This window comes from Lepisosteus platostomus, chromosome 12, assembly GCF_059453375.1.
Source record: "Lepisosteus platostomus isolate fLepPlt1 chromosome 12, fLepPlt1.hap1, whole genome shotgun sequence".
Taxonomy (NCBI): domain Eukaryota; kingdom Metazoa; phylum Chordata; class Actinopteri; order Semionotiformes; family Lepisosteidae; genus Lepisosteus; species Lepisosteus platostomus.
The window spans coordinates 13,278,251-13,299,512 of record NC_142622.1 but is presented as its reverse complement, the minus strand read 5'-3'; the positions used below and the strand labels follow the sequence as shown (position 1 = coordinate 13,299,512).

The 21,262-nt window shown below is 35.3% G+C and overlaps 1 protein-coding gene across 5 annotated transcripts in view; it reads right to left on the bottom strand.

The window, feature by feature from the left end:
* cdkal1 (CDK5 regulatory subunit associated protein 1-like 1) overlaps nucleotides 1–21,262 on the bottom strand; it is a 431,336-nt gene that overhangs the window by 37,237 nt on the left and 372,837 nt on the right. For all 5 annotated transcript variants that reach the window (XM_088601024.1, XM_088601020.1, XM_088601022.1 and 2 more), the window contains one exon: nucleotides 1,407–1,490. In XM_088601024.1, the coding sequence (XP_088457150.1) occupies nucleotides 1,407–1,490 (84 nt within the window). The remainder of the gene's footprint in view (nucleotides 1–1,406; nucleotides 1,491–21,262) is intronic.

The window sequence follows — 21,262 nt, the reverse complement described above, 5'->3', positions numbered from 1 at the left end:
AGGGAAACTGATTAAACACTTTAACATTACAATAAATTCCTGGATTTAGACTTTCATTAAAAAAAATCCCACTGAAGTCCAACTTAAACTGGAAGCATTCTGGAATCTATTCTGAATCCATTTATTCTGAGATCCAAATAAAAGAAAGGAAGGAAAGAAGGAAACCCTCCTTACACCTTGAATTAATATGACACTGCTGATCCCTTCACACATTATTCTACCACAACCAATTAAAACAAGGGCAAGTTTTGTTGTGTCCTAAGAATAGAGTAATCAATGACAGGTCAGTTTCTATAAACTGAGTGACCCCTGGAGGAATATATTCAGATCTCATATACAGTATCTTGCTGTACAGACTGTGTATTTTAAAATATCAACTTTTGCAATAAAACCTGATGGTTTATACAGCCTATACTTCATACTGAATACACAGTATATAAAGAATCTACAAATAATCAGAAAATGTGCACTATAATTTCCACATACAGTATACAGGTTATATGACTATAAATATGAGGGCATTGTGTTTAAAATACCAGATATAGCTTGCCATGGTTAGGCCATCAAACTCATTTCTGCCATGATGCAGGTATTAAAGACTTGAGAAACAGATTGCTAAGAACAATTAATTAACATCTGTCTCATGAGAAGACCATCGAACGACACTTGTAGGCAGGAGTTTCCCTCGGGTCATACTTCTAAGAGTTTTATGTTATGAGCTTCTCATGAGTCAGAGTTTTTGAAGTTTGTTCACACACCTATCAGTAAATTGATTCATTATAAGCAATATTTGCAAACCATTCTTTAAAACAACTTCTCTGAATGCTGACAAGTTCTGATCTTATATTTAATGTTAAGATAACAAAGGATTCAGTTGTATTAAGTAGTTCAGATGGGTAGCTGCGTCAGCATGTGTAGTCTGCAGAGGAACAAGTTGTATTCAGTTGTATTAACCCCATTTCCCAAGTTATTGGATATTGTGGTGGAGTCTATGCATTAGTTCTACTCATTTTAGAACTTGAAAAATTGCCTGAAAATAGGAAATGTACAGCTAGGCCAATTTGTTCTTGAAACCCTTTATGCCTGAACATGTTGTTTTTTTCCATTTTAATTTTATTTTAATAATATTTTTTGTGGAAACAGAACATACAATGACCTTGCCAACTCTATAAGGAAGATTATTTTAAACTATTCCAGAAAATCTTTGCTTAATTTATTGTTTGCCTAACCACTCACACCATTTCTGTTAAATGCATGAGTATTGGACAGTAAATTTCTTTATTATAACATCAAAGAAATGCAAACAAACTTTAATATAAGGTTAGACCTTTTTAAAGTAAACAGGCACTTTTCACTTTAATAGAATTTTCTTAATAATAAGAGGTTGTCAGAATGCTGTTACTTACCTGCTCGTAAAATTTATTGTGAGCAACATAATACTGGCCATCAAAGGACTCTTCCGTGACCAAAACGTGTTGTTTCTGCCCAATCTGGAGAGGCAGAAAGAGAGAGAAAGTGGCAAATTGAGGTTTTCATACTAACTCCGTTTGTTTCGACAAGTTCCTAAAATTTGTTTTTGGTAGATAAACGAGAAAAATCAGCAATCAGCAAACCTGGGTAAGCACTGAGATGCCCATATGGAAAGCTGGAATAAACCCAGCGTCTGTACTATTTGCAGTCAATAACTCTTAGATAGCTTTATCACTTAGACCTTTATTAATGCATACCTTCCGGGCATGGCTATATAAAAGCACTTTTTATTATCTTGTAAAAATGGGTGACATATAGACTCAACCTCGCCATAACTGATTCCAATTATATTGCTACTAATAATCTTTTTATATTGTGCCAAGTGCTTACAGTCAGCTGTGCAATGTTCACATTGAAGTGTCTGTAAGAGGCAGAAAAAACAGGGAAATGGAAAAGAATATCAACGATCAGTCAGTCTGGCAGGTATCTTAGAGATATGCATTGAGTTTGAGCTTTTATTTTATTCACATAAAACAAAAATCACTTTATTTCTTCAGGTTTCTATTTCAATTCTATAATTATAATAATAATAAGCAATTCTCTTTAGTTTCTTGTATTTTGTTTAGAGATTGTTTATCTATTATTTGTTTATTTACCTAGAGATTTTGATCTATTTAGAGATTTTGCTCTGATGCAAAAGGCTTTCACAATTTTCTGTTTAGTTTCTAGTATTTAGCCTAGAGTCTAGTTTCTTTTAGTTTGCCTAGTTTCTAGTTTATTTGTATATTGCATGACTTTTTAAAATAACATATTTATAAAATACAAAATCATATAAACATGTCCAGTGTTTTTTTTCAGATTACATTTATACATTAATGATTGCATTTAAATGTTAAACATAAAAAAACACTTTTTTATAAAAAAGTTCATTTATTTAAATTAACCTTTACTCTAAGAGAACCTAGAACTACATGCTATGTACAGTATTATTTGCATCAATAATTGTTTTAGAACTGTAGTTAAAGAGTGAAGAGGAAAAAGAATTATCCTCAAGAAATCTCCAAGAAAGTTATGTAATGCAATCACACATTTACATATATAATCTTGCATGTTATTTTTCAGTAATTAAAAAAAATCTTTCTAACCTTAACCCCTTTAAGGATTTTCACTTATCTAACTGCTCTGCTCAAGTACTTTACTTCATTGGCATGTTACCTGTTGCCCTTAACATGCATACACATTGATATCCTGTAACATAAGTTCTAAACAATTGCCTGTTGTGAATTATCTTTTTTTATTTTATAGGAATATAACAAATCCAACACAGAGTACAAACTAAAACCCCAAAATGAAAAGTGTCTCAATGGTACCTGTTTAACCTTCCTGCCCAATAAGTCTAGAATTAAAAACACTCTGAAAAGCCAGAAATACAGTAAAATCAATCCCTTATTTCTAGGATTATCTTTGACGTTTTCTGGGGTTCTTTTAACAGATTATACTAAAATAGCTAAAAAGAACTGAAAAGATCAATTTAAAAACTGATGGCTTGAAGGCAAAATTATGAAACAAACTTAATAAACTCCATGTAAAGAGTGTATTTGTGCAACACTCTCATCTCACTTGCTCACATTTTGTTCCAGACGAAAAGTTCAGTGGAACAGTTACACATTGTTAACTAAAGGTTCTGAATTGATTTGGAGATTACATAATTGGAACAACCTTAATTAATTACTTCAAGTAGGTAGCTGCATCAGCGCGCGTAGGCTGCAAAGGAACAGGTAATGGGTTTATTCCATGCTGAATAGAAAAGAAAGGAAGCACAATGTTTCTTCAGCCATGTGAAGAAGGCTCCACAGCTGAAACATTGTGTTTCCTTTCTTTTCTTTTCAGCATAGAATAAACCCGTTACCTCTTCATTAATAACTGTTTTGCAAATATAGAAATATTGAAATTGTCAAAATCTGCAGCAAAAATAACATCCATAAAATACACAATCTGAAAATTGATAGCATTACTAAGTATATACAATCTTATTACTACTGGCTTAAAAACATCTTTGTCTGGGAAAGCTACAGAACTTTGATTCTTTCAATACTTTCCCGTAGGTTATACTTTGAGCCCTGATGTAAATCCTGCTGTTCTTCTTCAAAATCCCACTAAAGCCTCAGAGCTCTTTTTCTATTGCAAAGAACAACAATCAGAGACCACACTCCAGGTCTCACAGAGTAGAAAGAATCCCGATACAGACATTTAAAAGTTAACAGCATTTCCTTGGCAAGTTCACAATACCATAACATTTTTCATAAATTTTAAGTAAAGCAGTTCTGATATTCCCCTTGTTTTGCTTTAGCTACTGGAGCACTAAATCAATTGTATTTTTCTGTGGTTTCGAGGACTAAATCACATAAATTGTATTTTTCTGTGGTTTCATTTCTTACTTATTAATACCCTATCATATAAGTTTTAGTTACAGAACAATTACAGATATATAACAATCTATCCAAAATAACAAGCAAACCACTTTTCAGATCACCCTGTTATTGCTGCTGATTTCCATGTTGTGATTCTGTTGCAGGTGAATCCATATTCCCCTATGAATTAAAATTAAAACAACACTGGAATGTAAACTGCAAGTACAATATGGTGCACCTGCATGGGAGGCACAGTTGGTTGCAAGTTTCTTTTTTATACCCCCTGCAGTGAAACATCACAGACTTCATCTTGCCCACAATAGACATACTTCCAATTGTTCACACTTAACAAATCTCTTCTGAAGTCATTCTAGCAGCACAGACCTTTCAGACCAGAAACCTCTCTATGCAAAAACAAGAATGCATAGGAGAATGCTTGATAAACTAAAAACAGAATAAAAAAGCAAATCATATAGACATAACTGAAATTTGACCTGGATATCCCAATAAAAAAGTACATTTCAACTCATCCCCCAAAATCTTGAGCTAAAGAACAACATACTATGTACAGCAACACATTTTCTACGGTACAAGTGTATCTAGTGATCACGAAATTCTATGAGCTGAGAAAAAATAAAGAAAGGTGTTGGACTGATAATTCATTTTTTGAGTGACTGAATTTAAGATCAAGGTAATATAGCAATGACCTGCGCAGGACAAGGGACATGTTAAAGAAAAAAAAAACAAATTTGTATATTTCATTTTCGGTTACTGAATGTGTAAAGACTGTACAACACATATTTACCAATACAATCTCAAACACTTTTCTTGGATGTATACTGTATATTTATAAATACAACTAACAAAACAGCAAAAAAGCCAAAAATAACTCCTTTGTGGCGGTGATATGAGGCTTCTTCATACCGTCAGTTTAGCTTTGAAAATTAATACATACAAGATATTCAGTACTGTCTGAAAAGAATAAAATGTCAATTTTGAGGTCTAAGAGTGGGCATCTAAAACAAAAGTCAATGAACATTAAGAATTTACTCTGAACTGGCTGAGATTCACATTCAAATGATTTCTCATCTGGACAACTCAGGTTCAAATCTATCATCATGATTAAATTAAATAAAACTACTGCTGAGGCTAAATGACTACAGAAATATATTGACCTGTGAAAGGTTAAAGAGGCTCTTTAAAAACAAAGGTGAGAGATGCAAGAATATGTCCTTCATTACTGGAGAGCTTATACTCAAAGGCAGGGAGTGTCCTGTATCTCACTCAAAGAGAATTGATTTTACAACCTGGACTTGGATGAGTACATAGATGAAATTAGTTCCAACTAGAATTACTGTATTAATACACTGAGTTGACATCCCTGTATTTATTACTAAGGGCAGACAATAATGCATTTTACAAGTTATATACAACAGATAACTGTGTAATGTACAAATATATCACAGCTTGCAATTTAACAGTTCATTGAATGTTTTCAAGATTTAAACATCCTTAAATTAATTAAAATACAGAACTGTTATCAAGTTTGCAAAAACAATTAGGGCAGAAAAAGACAAAATATGAAATTTATAGAAGTGAAGTGTCTTCTTTTTATTATATATCTTAAGGTGTGGAAGGTATGAATGCACTTAGATGGTTTACAAATTAGCATATAATTGTGCTTTAGTTTTTTAAATTGCAGAAATTATATTTGTTGTTGTGATAACAGAACAAAGAAGGCAACACAATGAAGTTGTTTAGGAATTTAAGAGAAGTCATATTTTTTACATTTTCTATGTTTGCCTTGTTTGAACTGATATCTTTAATTAACATGGATTTCAAGTGTTTACACCGTATGTTAGTTACCCCACTCATATATAAACAATATTGGTCCACCATTAAAAAAATAATGAATAGTTTGAGATTTCTTATGAAACTTAATATCAGATTTATCTGAGATTATGTAGGGAAGGACAAACAAAAAGGTCATTTTTGTTTTAAATAAACAGCAAAAGAATAATGAAGGCATATAAAAGTGAAGTAAAGCGCTCAAGTACTACATGTGTTTCTTCTTGTACAGTACAAGCCCCACATTAGTGTCTATTTAGGTCTAGGCTATGCAATTAGTTATGACCACCGTTGTAGGTGAAAGGTATTTGTTAAGCATTTATATAGTTTTCTTTTTGATAAAGAGGAACACTTAAAAAATAAGGGAATGTATCCCAAGATTAAACAGATCTTTAAATTTAGATTTCTTTCACCTTATTTGAATTTAAGTAACATATGGCCTTTTAAAATCACTATTAGTGTAATATGCATTGCTGAATCACTTGCAAAGTAAAAGCTTTTTTTATTTTGTTTAGTTCCTCCTCATCAGGATGTTTTTAACTGAGAGATGAAAAAGGCAACTTGAAGAAAAAGATCCCCATCTCATTTGTACAACACAGCAGTGGAAGAAATCCCTTTGTAACTTTCCTAGTGGCCTTGCTTATTAAATAAAGCTCATTCCTCCTGTGTCTCCTTACTAAAGAATAAATAGGTGCAACACAGGAAACAGAAAGAACAGTACTTCAAGCCACTGGCACCACCACTGTTTTTCTCTTTTTAACTCTGCTAGGTAATCTGTCACTGCAGGATATGTACGCTTGCAATTGCAAACAGACTATAGAAAGCTGATACAATTTCAACTAATGGTATTATTAATTTCAAATTAAACCTTGTATTCACTTGTTATTATGAAGATTTGTCTTGCAACTATAAAATAACATTTTTAAATTGACAACATGTATCAGACGTCTCTAGAGGGGCAAAAGAAAATTACACATACACTTATTTTCTAAATATATATTTGTTCCTTCAATATAATCTTAAAATTATTTTACAAAACTCTGTAATTCAAAGTGAAATATACTGGAAGCTGTATTACAATAATTCGACGTTTGAGGCATATATCAGTTTCTCTGTGAATTCCACATTTAAAATCAGTATGTGGTGTGTCTTATGAAATATTACTTAAGGATTTGGCACTACTTAAGAGACCTTACTCTAAAGACTAGGGATACGAAATAAATTCATGCCATTCAGTATGTGCAACAGAATGTTTTAAGATACATGAGAAGGTCCTAAAATGACATGTGACAATTTTTCCAAATGGAAAAGGTGAACGACAGGATACATATACACAACTTTCATACAATACATAGGAGTATAGGACTATTTCATTCAGTATTGCAAAACATAATGTTAAGGCTTGTGGAACATTAGAAATAATGCTAAATTCCAAATCTCCATTAAAGGAATATGTAACACCATTTGTAATTACCAAATGATGGTAACAGTTAAACATAAGTAATGGCAAATCTTTATAAAGGTTTTAGCTGAATTCTCAACTACATCTCATGTACAGTAACTAAAGTGGATGAAAAATATGGAATTCTTAACTTCATGATAAGATTTGTTTTATGACAAAACCATGCTCAGCTGTGATGAGGAATTATTTCAGTCATACATTAGATGTACTGTATCCAGGAATACTACTACGCATCTAAGCTTCAATGTGTGTAGTAAGATGCTACACATGTTCTATCAGTCGGTGGTAGCGAGTGCCATTTTCTACGCAGTGGTGTGCTGGGGCTCTGGGATTAGAGCAGTGGATTCTAAAAGGCTGAACAAGCTCATCAGGAGAGCAAGCTCTGTCATTGGGTCTGACCTGGACCCCTTGGAGGTAGTGGATGAGAGGAGAATGATGTCCAAACTAGAGGCCATCATGGACAACTTCTCCCATCCCCTCTATGACAGGCTTGCAGGAATGAAGAGCACGTTCAGCAATAGACTGATTCATCCACGGTGCAACAGGGAGCGCTAAAGGAGGTCATTCTTGCCTTCTGCCATAAGACTGTACAACGCATCCACCTTGCGTCTTGGCAGAGGCAACATCGACAGTGACCTGTTTCTGGACTAAACGCATCTACACATCTACTGCTACATCTGTTCTCTTTCTTTTTCTTTTTCCCATTTACAACCATTTTTTGTGCAATATATGCCAGGGACCTGTGCAATACATTTATATTTATATCTATATTTACATCTATATTTATATTCATATGTGTGATACGATTTTTCTGTGTACTGTTCTGTTCTAGTTTGTTCTTGTGTGTCCGGACTGTGAGTAACTCTTGTATTGTATTGTATGTATTGTACTATTATTATATAATTCGTTACACTGTGTTGTGTGTGTTAAGCTGCTGTTGCACTGCAATTTCCCTCACGGGATCAATAAAGTATCCATCTATCTTTATGACTCCCTTTTACAAAAAGACATAGTCTATCTCTCTCTAAAGCCAAAGCATCCAGCAAATCCTTTTTTGTAGGAAAAAAATCAAACAAAAAGATTACCTTTGCAAGATAATGGAAACCACTGCAATCAAATCAGTTTAAAGAAAAAACAAGAAGAAAAGCATGCCCAAAAGGATGCAGCAGTGGCTAACATGGTAATAACTCTTGGTAGCAAAGGATGGGCCTAGAGCCTGGAGGTTACTAGTACAAATCAGTGCTATCAGCTGATAATGGCTAGTTGCACTCTGAATGATCAAAGATGAATGATGCACATCTGGGCATTACAGAGGAGGGGTGGAATTGCCTTGGGTACTCTCAGTTTACTGCACTCCAGGTACTCCTCCCTTGCCTTTTACTGTACACCCATTGGGTGCCTGCTAGTCTGCTAGACTGGAGGGTTCCGCCAGTCCTCCAGCCAACAAGAAGTACAATTGACTATGCAAGGGTTAAAGATTTTGAGTCGCGCGTAAAGCCAAATTCATGTAAAGTCAAATTTACCCTATAACCCTAATAAAAAAAACCCTACTAAACCTCGTATGGTAATACAAGATATTAAATATTAATATATTAAATATAAGCATAGAAACAGTAAATAAAGGTAATTAAGATGACTGTATCAGCTCACTAACTAGCTCTTGTAGGTTTCCTTGATGAATTTTTCAAAGAATAAAGCATTTTATAAATAATTTTTATTTGCCGCAGCCGACAGCATAAGTTGAGAGCTCATAAGTTGCGAGTCAACTGTATTTTTATTTTTATTCTAGGACCATGATATGAAAAGAAGCTGTTGACTTCAAAACACACCAATGAGAGTCTGAGTGAGCATTGTCTTCCTTTCTCCTGGGCTGGTGCCAATAGTTGTCTTGTGAAAAGTATGTGATATGTAAACTGATTTTCAGGGACAGTAGACACAATGGGAAATTTATCAAAGATCTTCATCAGCATCAATATTTGTCCTGTATGCAGAGGGGGAGAAAGCCCATTAAGGTACTACTGTTACTAAGGTAACTGCTGGACATGGAAGGGAAGAGTTAAATGCTGAAAATTTATTTGAAACCTTAAGGCAACTTGTTCTTCTGTGAGTGTACAGTTAGGGAACTGCTCAAGGCTTTCTTATCTTTTGACTGAATTATTAAAAGCTGTGTTGACTTGAGAAATAATCACAATGGAATTTGTGCAAAGAATTGTATTTCTAAGTGTTTCAATACAAATACTATGCATAACATTGGGGATATATAAGGGATACCATTCAGGGTTATGGAGTAAAAGCAAACAATTGCAATGAATTTGGGGGATTTGAATATTAATTAATGTCTAGACTTTAAGAACACTAGAAAATGAAAGTATCCTGGAAGGTGATGCTTGAAGGATGCATACTGTATATGCTCCTATTTCACTGGACATAGTTATACTGCACAGATGTACCCTAATTAAGGTATCTTTCCATACTCAGAGCAAAATGATATAGGTATAACATATGGTTGAGGACAAATGGTACTGCTCATCTCCAAAACTGATATGGACTACTTTATTAAATGTATTTATTAACAGTGGTTGATAAACATACTTCACAGCCATATCTCTTCTAAGATAACTGAACACTCATAATTTCTAAAGTACGCAATGATTTGAAAGAAAGGGTGTAAATAGTTATTTATGCTGCTCTGCAGAAGTCAGTGCAATTTTATATTTTTTATTATAATTTATATGGCTTTATCACCATTTTAAAAACCCCCAATAAAATTGTTGTTCAAAACATTTAATTTCTGACTTCCTCTTTCCCCACCACTCCTTTTATAGGCAGGAATGGCTTTGGATGAACAAAACAGATGAGTTTACAAAAAATACAGAGTTTCTAAACATAGCTACAGTACTTCTCTACTATATTAATAGTGTTCAAATGAACATATCCATTTTTTTCTGCTGCTGAGAATCATTCAGCTAGCTAAAAATAAAAGTAGAACAAAAAAATCAAAACGCATATGACCCTCTAATGTGTAACAGCACAGTAAATGTGGTAAATGCTTCTAGGACAAAATCTTAAAAGCAAAGTGTATAGAATGTAAATATTTGGCTGGAAGGACATCCATCCATTTTCTATCCGGTTTATCCTATACACTGTTCTGGGGGAGCCAGAGCCTCACAGCAAGCAAGGGGAGCAAGGCAGGATACGCCCTTGATGGGTCACCAGTGCTGTAGAGACAGTACAACTAAAAAGACAAAACATTAAAAAACACCCTCACTGCTAAACTGCCCAGCACAGGGGGAACAAGGGCTCCTCTAAGAAACAGCTGCTGTCACACTGCCTGCTATTTGACACACTGCAATCTATACAGTGCCTTAAAGGAAGGAAAGGATCAACTGGAGGAGTGAAATGGCTTTCACTGACAATACAACAAAATCCCAGACATCTGCCAATTTCCAGCAGTCAGTGACACACTTCTCACACAAGCTGAGGATACCACACTCAGCTCAAGTACATCCAAACCAGCCAGAACTCTACCACTTTCGAACCACCAGGCTTGTAGTAGTACATATAGACTATAATAATAACAATAATAACAATAATAATAATAATAATAATAATAATTGCTTACACTTATATAGCGCTTTTCTGGACACTCCACTCAAAGCGCTTTACAGGTAATGGGGACTCCCCTCCACCACCACCAACTATAGAGCTCAGCCTGGGCTTCAGGTACTGTACGTACCTTTATTGATTGAGCCACTTTATTTACTTTATTCTGAATGAATATGCCAGACTTGCAACAATAAAATCTAATGTATTAAGATTTGTTCTCAGCCTTTTCATTAGATTTATATGTCGCTGCCATTAGAAAAAGCAAAATACTAAATACTGTAGCTGTGCAATTGGTATATTGTTGTCCTACTTTACCACGAAGGTGTAGTAGCTCTGCTTTAGCTCAAAAACTAATGCTGAGGTGCTTAGCCAGTCAAAACCGTGAGAAACTCTGCAAAAGCATTGCTGAACCAGTCGCTTTAAGAATAACAAATTAAATGTAATTCATTTGTTTCAGTTAGACCAATGACATTTGTGGCATGCAGTGTAAGATTATGGTCAAAGCACGGTCTTAAATGATTAAAAGCATGGTAATTATGTCAACAGGTTTGTTGATCTAAACAAAAACAGCCGCAGTGACTGCTGATATGTATAAGATGATTATGATGCCTTATGGTACAAATTAAACAATACTAGGATAATACCACAAGGAAGAATGGAACATGCACAGCTATGTCTAAGGTAAAATACTATTTTGTCAAATTACGTTTATTTGCCATACCACATTTCATGGCAAAGATGTGAAAAAAGCCTCTTCCATTGACATATGGCAGCTCATCACAGGTTTGAGGAGAAATGACACTGAATGAAATAACAGTGTTTTAATAAGGTAAAATGTGCTGACTAAAAATAATTACTATAGAAAATGCCACTTTATCATTATACTGTTAACATCTGTGATAAAACTGGTCAGATTTCATGTACACAAATGCAAACAAATATCTGGCTTCAAACTATTATATTATACACTGCATTCTTGAGCTGGTTTATTCTGCTTACCCCAAGCAACAATTAGATGGCTACAATAGTGGCACTGTGCAACAAGAAATTGACTGGATCATCTGCAGCGCTCCAAGCCTCTATTGCTCCCCTGACACCATTGATCCAAGTGGTAGAAAGGTCCGTAAGAATAATACCAAGACTAGAAAAAAAAATCAAATATACCAGGGAAGGGATTTACTCACACTTTAGATACTGCTGCAATGATAAAACTATGAAAAGAGTGTCTGAAACAGGGAAGAAAAACATGTGATAACCCAATTATTTGGCACATGCTATTGTTTATAAGAATATTATTTATATGCATGACACTACAGTCTTAGTTGTTAGGAATGGATTCTGAATAGAAAACCTTTTCATAATATTATATGTCCTTTGTTTGCAAATGCAAACCCTGGTTAATGTACTGTGGCTGGACAGTGAAGGGGCCTACAATGACCTCCCTGTAAGGCACTTTACTTTACTTTCAGTGATTTTATTTACTTCACTGCCATCCAGCTTGAACAAGGAATGTGAGATAACATCAAAAATCACTGCAATAAAAAGAAGGATCTTAAAACGTATCTCTCATCAGTTGACAGAAGTAAAGAAAAGATGTAAACCCTAATTAAGTAAAGTAATGAACTCATCTGAAAGTCTGTTATTAGTTTAGCATAAATCTTTTTTACATAGTTTCTAATGTATATTTTTGTATTTTGTAAGGTATATTAATGTACATTTTCTTTTTTTGTTTGTTTTTAAGTTAAGCTAAAATGACATTATGACTGTATTCAGAGGTCCTTGCTGAAAAGAAAACCCCACATACAATTAACTGCTACTATAGGTTTTCCTTTATAATTTTAAGTTATAACTATAAAATGCACAACAGAATGCCATAAGCACAATAGATTTAAAACTGTTAATGGGTGTAGACTGCTTCATTTTGTAATTATTATATATTAGGCTATGGACCATATTACGTTTTTTTAACAAAAGACTCAAAGCTTTAATGCAAAAGGCTGGTCAAGCAATCATTCTTTAAAATATGAACTGCAAAAATTGAAAAATCAAAGTTGAGAATAAAACGTCCAAGAGAGCTAAGAAAAGACAGAACAACAGGTGTGTAAACCCTTCTGGGAAAAAGACTTCCGGGTGACTCAAACATTTTATTAATACTAGATAAATGGAATGTAGAATTACCTTCACAGAATGCATTTCACTCTGTGAACTACCAGGGGAAGACTGAGCAAAACAAATAAGGCAACATTTTGCAGACTATTGATAGCTTGTGTTAGGGTGTCACTGGAAAGAGTAACAGAATTCTCAAATAAAACAGGCTGAGCTACTTAAGTGAAGTTTTTTGTGATCTCCACCAAACTAGTTGCATTCTCTACAGTTCTATGAAAGGTCTTGCTTGTTTACTCTTAGTGGGAGGTGGAGGGGCTGCCAGGTCTAGTAAGACAGCCTTGTTATCAGAGATCCCAAGTTCAAATGTTTGGAGACTGGAAGTGCCAAGGCCAGAAGAACTAATTAAATCTAATATATCGTTATGCTTACATGTTGGGAATTTGACATATTGAGTAAAGCCAAAACAATCCTGAGCAGCTAGGAAATTAAAAGTAGTTGAATAACATGCACTGTATATTGAAATCAATGAGATTTCAGTTTGGGGGTTTAGTTTCATTGAACAGTAAACCAAAACCAAAAGAAAAGGAAGAGGAAAAATCAAGCTTTAGTGTTAAAAGCCAAGCATTCAAAGGATGTAATATTCTGTGCAGGTAGTATGGTTATACAAATGATAGAATTAATCCAACATAAATTCCAGCAGACAAACACAAATCAATAATGTCCCCTGTTTTGCTGATGAGAATTCAAATGAGATACCGATGATCATAAATGTTTTAATCTCAGATATTTCTTCTGCTATTTTAACTGGAAAAGACCCACTCCAACCCTGTGACTAATTACTACAGTGCTGAGCAGCAAATGACCCTCTGCAATTACAGTGGGATCGTGCATTCTGATCTGGTTTCAAGCTAATGTAATCATAACCTTTTTTAGATACATTCAGCCTACAAAATGAAATACTATTGCTTTTCTCAGGAGGGACTTTCCTTTTTAATTTATTCTGGCATTAAGAATCTGCACAATGGGGGTGGTTGTGTAATTATAAACCGAGAAATGTTACTCACACTTATTTTCCTAGCAGTTATGAAGGTGAGACAAGAAAAAAAAAGCCAATTTGTACTGAAATTATCATTCTTTGATAACAAAGACTCCATCTTATATGTTCTAAAGTAAAATCCAAACCAACCTGTTATAAATAATTTTTAAAGGCTTGGTCAGTTCTGGTCAATCAGAACAAGATATTAGAAAATATTAGAAATAAGTTGTTCCATGTGTTTCTTATACATAGACAAGTATTTGACGGAACACACGTACCTGTAAGAGCCATGTATGCAAGAGTAAAGAGATATCTAGTTTACATTCAAAAAGGGCTCAGCATTATGGAAATGTGTCACTGGACACAGGTAAGTGACCAGATAAAATAATCAAAGCATTAAATCTGCATCTTGCAATCTGCAAGGAGATCACACTTATACCACACAAATCCAGCTGATTAATTCTAACAAGCTGTCATCTACTTCTAGCACAAAGCAACTACCCAGCAGTGCTGGGAGACCTTTTATAGTAGGAATTGGTCTTAAATATAAGAAGTGTTCCTACATGCATGCAGACTATCAGAATGATCTCTGTATATGTAAATGTAAGATATTCATCCCTCTGAGAGAAGATTCTGTGCTTTGTGATTTGGGTAGCCAGTGTGCTCCATACTAGCTTGAAACAACATTTGTGAAATCACCTGGGCATGAAGAGAAACCTGATTAAAATGACTTCTCAGTGCAATGCCCTAAGATGGAGACAAACTAGTGACTCCAGAGGTCACAGGCTTCATGTTCTAGTGCTTTTAAAAAATCCTATAGACCTTTCCCATTAGAAACAAATTCAATCTGCATGGATCAATAAGGACAGGCACCATGAGGAGCAATGAGAGTAATAGTCACGTTCAATTTCACATACAATAAAAGGCTTTTGAGTATGATTGCTACATACTGTATAACTGCTTTTTAGTCTCAACACCAGGTTTTGTCAGAATTTGAGACAACTGAATGGCTTTGCATTTCCTATGAGTGGTTTTTCAGGCTCTGATCATGTGATGGTATTTCACCATAATTAGCAAATGACTACTGTGCTGTAGAACCAAAAGACAAAATGTGGGTAATTTTAATATAAACTATACTTGTGACACACATCATGTTACCTTATCTGGGTACAAGCAGTATGTAGTTCCAAAACATATTTTGCATAACTTCATAAATTAAAGTTTATTGGATTTGTAAGCAGTATTGTTCAAAGGCAGTTATATTCCTGCTTGAACACAGTTTCCTTCTCTTAGAGCAGTGGTTCTCAAACTTTCTGGACCAAGTACCACCCCTGATCAAACCAAAGCATCCAAGTACCACCAACAAGTCATCTTCTCATAGGAACCCCAGAAATTCTCAATGATCAACATGAGCGCCCGTGTGCGCACACACTCACATACACATATAATAAATATGATAATAATAAACTTTATTTGATATAGCGCCTTTAAAGGTGGCTTCTCAAATCGCTTTACAGAAAACAAAACAGGAACAACAATTAAAAATAAACAATAAAAAGCACCACTTCAGTGAGAGGGGTGAGCCTGTTTAGTCGAGCAAAGCAGATGTGAATTCATTTTTCGAGCCTTGATACAATTCACAACAGAGTCTAACAGATTTAAATTGTCAGGCACTTTCTTGACGGCAAAGGTCTCGCGGTGGATGTTGCAATGCGTCCATTAATTTCTGGAGCAACCTATCTATTTCGTGCAACTACACCGCTGTGTTGGCTATGTGCTCTCCTGTAGTTCCTGTTGGTAGCGGCTGACAGAACAGAAAGACCTCATGGGACATACCCTCAAACTCGTATCTAACGTAAACGAGAAAATTGGCCAAATCAACGACATCTACAGACTTTCTAATTGCAGTGAAAAGCATCTGCTCATCTAAACGCACTTTATCAGCGTACTTTTGATATCATCTGCCATATCAATAATTCTATGAGTGGCTGTGTCTTTCAGAAAGGGCAGCAGGTCGAGCTGTTTGGCACCTTTTTCTCCACACATAATACATGTCAGTTCTTTTGCCAATGGTAAATAAGGTTCTTCAAAAATAGTATGGGGTTTACATGCTTTAGCAAACCGCAAGCTTGCCCCGTTTCCATTTCAAGGAGTCCATCTCAGAAGTTAAAAGAAGTTTTTATTTCATGCGCATGGGAGCGAAACACAGAGAGGCTCGGTGTATTTTTCTCAAATTAACCTAGAACAGTTCTTTCTGTTATCTATCACGCTTTCCTGTGCTCACATGATTGCCAGCGTTCGTAGCACACATTTCTATGCATTCCGGTGCTTATAACATTGGCATTGCTCCATAATCATGCACATTCTCCTACCTCCCTATTTTCTGGAGATACAACTGGTCACTTGCGTTCGTAGCACGAATTACATAGTAGCTCTTGTGTCCACTCAAGTATTAGCGCGCACTGTATCGCAGTACGTAGCCTGCATATTCGACATGTATTAAAATAGAAAATATGAAAACCCGTCCCAATTTTTCAGTGCACACAACAAAGTTCCAGGGACATATGGCGTACCACCTGGCGGCGCTCCATAGCTTGAACCACTGTCTTAAGAGTTTCACCCAGCTTATCCAGAAGTACCTAACTGGTACAACAACTGAACTTGAATGAGGACACGACAACCTTACGATCACTTCCTAATTCATTATCCTGCCAATAAAGACCATAGTGAAAGAAATGTTATAGAACTAGAAAAGGTAAACTAAAACTGGGGCCATGATTTAACATTTCTAAATGATGGCAGGTTTGCCGTAAACCAGATCAGCAGGTTAAGGAAAGCTAACTGATTTTTCTAAAGCTTCTATCATACTGTGAAAATCCTGTGTTTTTCTGTCAATTACACACTGCAATCGTTGCTCATTTCTTGCTAGAAGTTACCAGTGTAATAAAATCTGCAACAAACATAACAGTGATAAGTAAATGGGACTGGTTCAAACAAGAGTAAAAGAAATATATACAAGTGAACACTATTTTAAATTCTTTGCTTTAAGAATGATATGGCCTGCAAAGAATCAATTCAAAAGGGATTTTGATCCTTAAAAACAAGTGCTCAAAATCATACATGTAATGCATTATATATGAAGATTGCATGCCTTAATGAGAACAGCTGGGAGTGAAGAAATAGTCTCTTGTTGAAACCTTCTCAGCTTCTTCATATGGATTCTCTAAATAAAAATATATAGCTTGAGGGCCATATATGTGGTGGTCCGTTTCAGGTAATATTGTATAATCTAAAGTTTATATGACCAAGTAAAAATAGTTTTTTTTACTATTTTCTAATGATTATCAGAACTTGAACTCTTATTCTGAAAGACCATTAACACAATATTCCTAGAAACCTCTTGTTGCTTCCAGAAACAACAGAAATATTCAGGAAAATACAAAAGTGTAAAATTAGTTTTGTCCATCATTCTCACACTGAGAAAACACAAAATCTCTCTTGTTTACACATACCTTTAATATGTTAATGTCTCTATTGTTTGAAGGCTACTATACCATTTATTTTGTGTAAGACCAATACATGCTATTAAGTCTGATTGTTTCAATTGGATTTGGCCTCAGTCCTACTTGACAGAATCACTTGTAGTTGTATAAGTCTTGGCACTGGAATTTCACACTGCAAAAATAGACAGGTCATCAGCTGCTGTGGCCCATGTGCTTGTCTTTGATGACTAGCCAGACCAGTGTTGTTGACAGCTTGGAGTCTGCAGCCAGAGCGATTGAACTGTAGTGTTGCTTCCATCATTGTTCACTTCAGTTCACGTCAATGCTTTAGCTCATCTCTCTTGATGTGTTTTCCTTTTTTTCCTGCTGCTGTTCAAGAATAACAGCTGACAAACAAATCGTGCACCTTCATTTATGTTTGTCTCTCTCTACATCCTTTCGATAGATTATAAGGCTGGAGGTTGGAGACCACAATGTAAGCTATTTGCTGTCCTTGTCCACATTGTGTTGTCGCCTACCCTGTAGAGCACTCACCAAAAGCTACTTGGGCATGTCGTTATCCGTCAATACATGCCATATATCTAAGGTGGCAAACTCTACACTGGGTCACGCTGGTAGATACTTGCTGTTGGTTGGCAATAGCTATGCATCTATTCCCACAATTATATCAGGAAAACGTGGAGCCATTTCAACACATCTCTGGAAGCGCTAGGTATGTTCTACTCAAATCCTGGAGGAAAGGTTAGGTAAAATCACCATGCTCAGGGTGCATAGCATGGTCTTTATCTTGATCCTACTTTGATATCACATACCAAAGTGCTGGGCAGAAAACTCTGGATGATTTTCTAATTCATGCACTTAGTTCTGCATCCAAACTACATACAAGAGCACTGCACAATACTCACACTTGTTGTATAGCTTTTATTACAGTCACCTAATATTCATTGTAATGGATCACATAAATGCCTTATGTCAATATTAGGAGTGTTTTGAGTTTTTTGTTAACATGTACTTGACATAGATCATATGGAGTTAAGCATATGCATCTTTCACAGTCAGAAAACAGATGTGTGGGGGGAGGGAACTTAGAAACATTTCAAAGCATGTTCTAATAAAAGCAATATATTTTTAAGTTCTTTAAAAGTAATGAGTAAATTGAGCAAACAAACTATGGTAGTAATTATATGCAAACTATGTGTAACTAAAGCGTTCTTTCCGGACCCTATGCAGACGACACAATCTGGGGATGAGTGGGGAAAACATGGGGAAAAAAGCATGCGGGAGTCGGGAATGAAAACAGGGGAGTATGTCCATGGTGCGCTGGTGTTCGGGGGAGGTGTGGCCAAGGCAAACAATAAAGAACAGAGTCCAAAAGGGGAATCCAAGATGGGGCAAAAGTCCAAAGCCAGGCGATCCATCAAAGACAGACGAGATTAAAACAAGAACCGGGTCGGGACCGGCACGGGAACAGAAACTAAAACCTTGACAGGACCAGACGCTTCCAGGTCCTGGACTTGCCTGGTACGGGAACCAGTGCAGAGCCCAGAACAGAGTAGGCGTCTGGCTTTTAAGGGGAACTGAAAAGGGGGCTGGAACAGGGAGCAGGTGCGGGAGATGAGTAAAAAACAAGGAAGGGTTGGAGTGTCCTTAAGAGGAGGGGTTTACGAACGTGGCACTACGCAATGGATAAAGCATGACTATTTTGCATCCTGCAGAGATTATTTGTGTATTTTTCATCTTCTTCACCATCAAGGAGGTGATTTCTGCATTATATTTAATGGGCTCAAGTTACTCTGCTTTTAGTGTTATCCAATATTAGGTTTAGTAAATGGTCAAGAATATAACAGAAAACATTTGTTAACATTTGCACATTAATATTTAGTTTGGACCAAACTAGATTTAGACTATCTTGTATCGTGTTCTTGATGGATAGTAGTCACTTTTAGGCAAAACTGAGGTACAATAGTAAGGAGACATGATCAAGGTCACCAAGTACTCTGCTGTGCTGTACCTGTTTTATTGACAGGCATAGAAAGGATTTCTTTGTCATTATTATATTTTGTGAAGGAATAAGATTCAAAACATAAATGGTAGAATGCTACCAGTGGAACACTGTAAATTTGCAATTATTTATTAGTATTCTTAAAAGTTAAATTTTAGTTAAGTTCTTTGCTGAAGCTTCAGTGCACCAAATCATGCCACATCTTTAACCAGTCTTGCCTATTCCACTTCATAAACAAGCTATCAGAAAAAAAAACCCAGCATGTTTTATTCCATTAAGACGATCTACATCTGTTTTCATTTTATTTTAGTATGAATTGCTGTTACCTTGACAACCACAAAAACCACTTCATGGAGATTTAACAATAGTATTCTACAGTATGAAATGTAAAAGTGACAAACATAAGAAATTGAACGGATTAATGAAAGAAATGTAAAATCCTCAGTTATCCAATGAACTGTGTACTGCAGCAACCCGACCACAGATGTATAACTCAAGAGCAGCCAATTCAATTTACTCCTTGAGAGAAGAAGTACTAAAAAAATAAGTGTATAGTCAATGACAAAAAATATATGCCCTTGGAAAAATTTTCCAATTCCCACAGCACTTTTTTCTACATATAAAAACTGACTAAAGCATTTTAAATGTGCTATACAAAAGTTGAATTTTAATTCAAAGGAAAGTAAACACAACTATTTTTTATTTGAATGGACATTAATCAAAAACAGTTTAAAAAGAAGAACACACTCAAATACATACAAATTTAAACACTATCAGCATTTAAAAATAAAATAGATAAGAACATTCATCCATCAATTTTTTAATGCTCTTTCCAATTTAGGGTTGAGGTGGAGCCGGAGTCTATCTCAGCAAGCAACAGGCGCAAGGCAAGGTATAGCTTGGATGGGACTCCAAGCTAAAAATATCATGTGATGTTCTGTGATATAAGACCTGTGCAGAGACAAACATGCATGACCTAAATAATGTTGACATTGGTGAGTGTTTTTAATTGTTTTTGATTGACAGTGCCCCATTATCTTTGGATGTATGAAATGCTTTCCATTTATTTCCCTTTTGGCATTGAACTTAAGCCTATCTTCATCACAGTAATGACAACTCAAATCTGACGAGCTCATGAAGGATATTATAGTGTCCGTGTTACATACATGAAAGTATAGTGTTTCTTACATCAGAGATGAAGGCTTAAAATTATTTCTCTATTTTGTGTTTGAAAAGGCATACTTTGGATTACTGTTGAATGAGGATAAAATATTGTTTCTGGGTCTGCATTTTGCTGTAATGATTCAAGATAAGATAACTTTACTTTATGTCACTTAGAATGGCTGTCACTAGGCAGATATACCCAAAGTTTGTACCAACTTATATTAAATAGTGGCTATCATAGTGCACAGATAAAAGTATTAACATTTTTAAGTCTGAAAAAGAAACAATATCATAAAGGAACACAATAAATAAAATACTTATTTGATTACTTTGGACAAAGACAATTTTAAAACCCCTTCCACTGGGACCTCATACTGTTCTGTTATCTGATTTTTCTTTTTTTTGGAATTGCCCTTAAAGGGCTGATGGACCCAATATAGTTTTTGTTGAAAACACAGATCTTCTTTCAGGTCACCACACGCTCCAGCTGGATAGCGGTACCATATGAAAAAAAAAACACACACACACACACAAAAGGAAAAACCAAACAAAACCACCATGAAAACAAAACAAACAAAACTGCAGAAGGCCTCATGCTGTTACAGTGAAACCGTCAGCAATGGTTTAAAACATAAGTTGTTGGAGCAGGGCAGC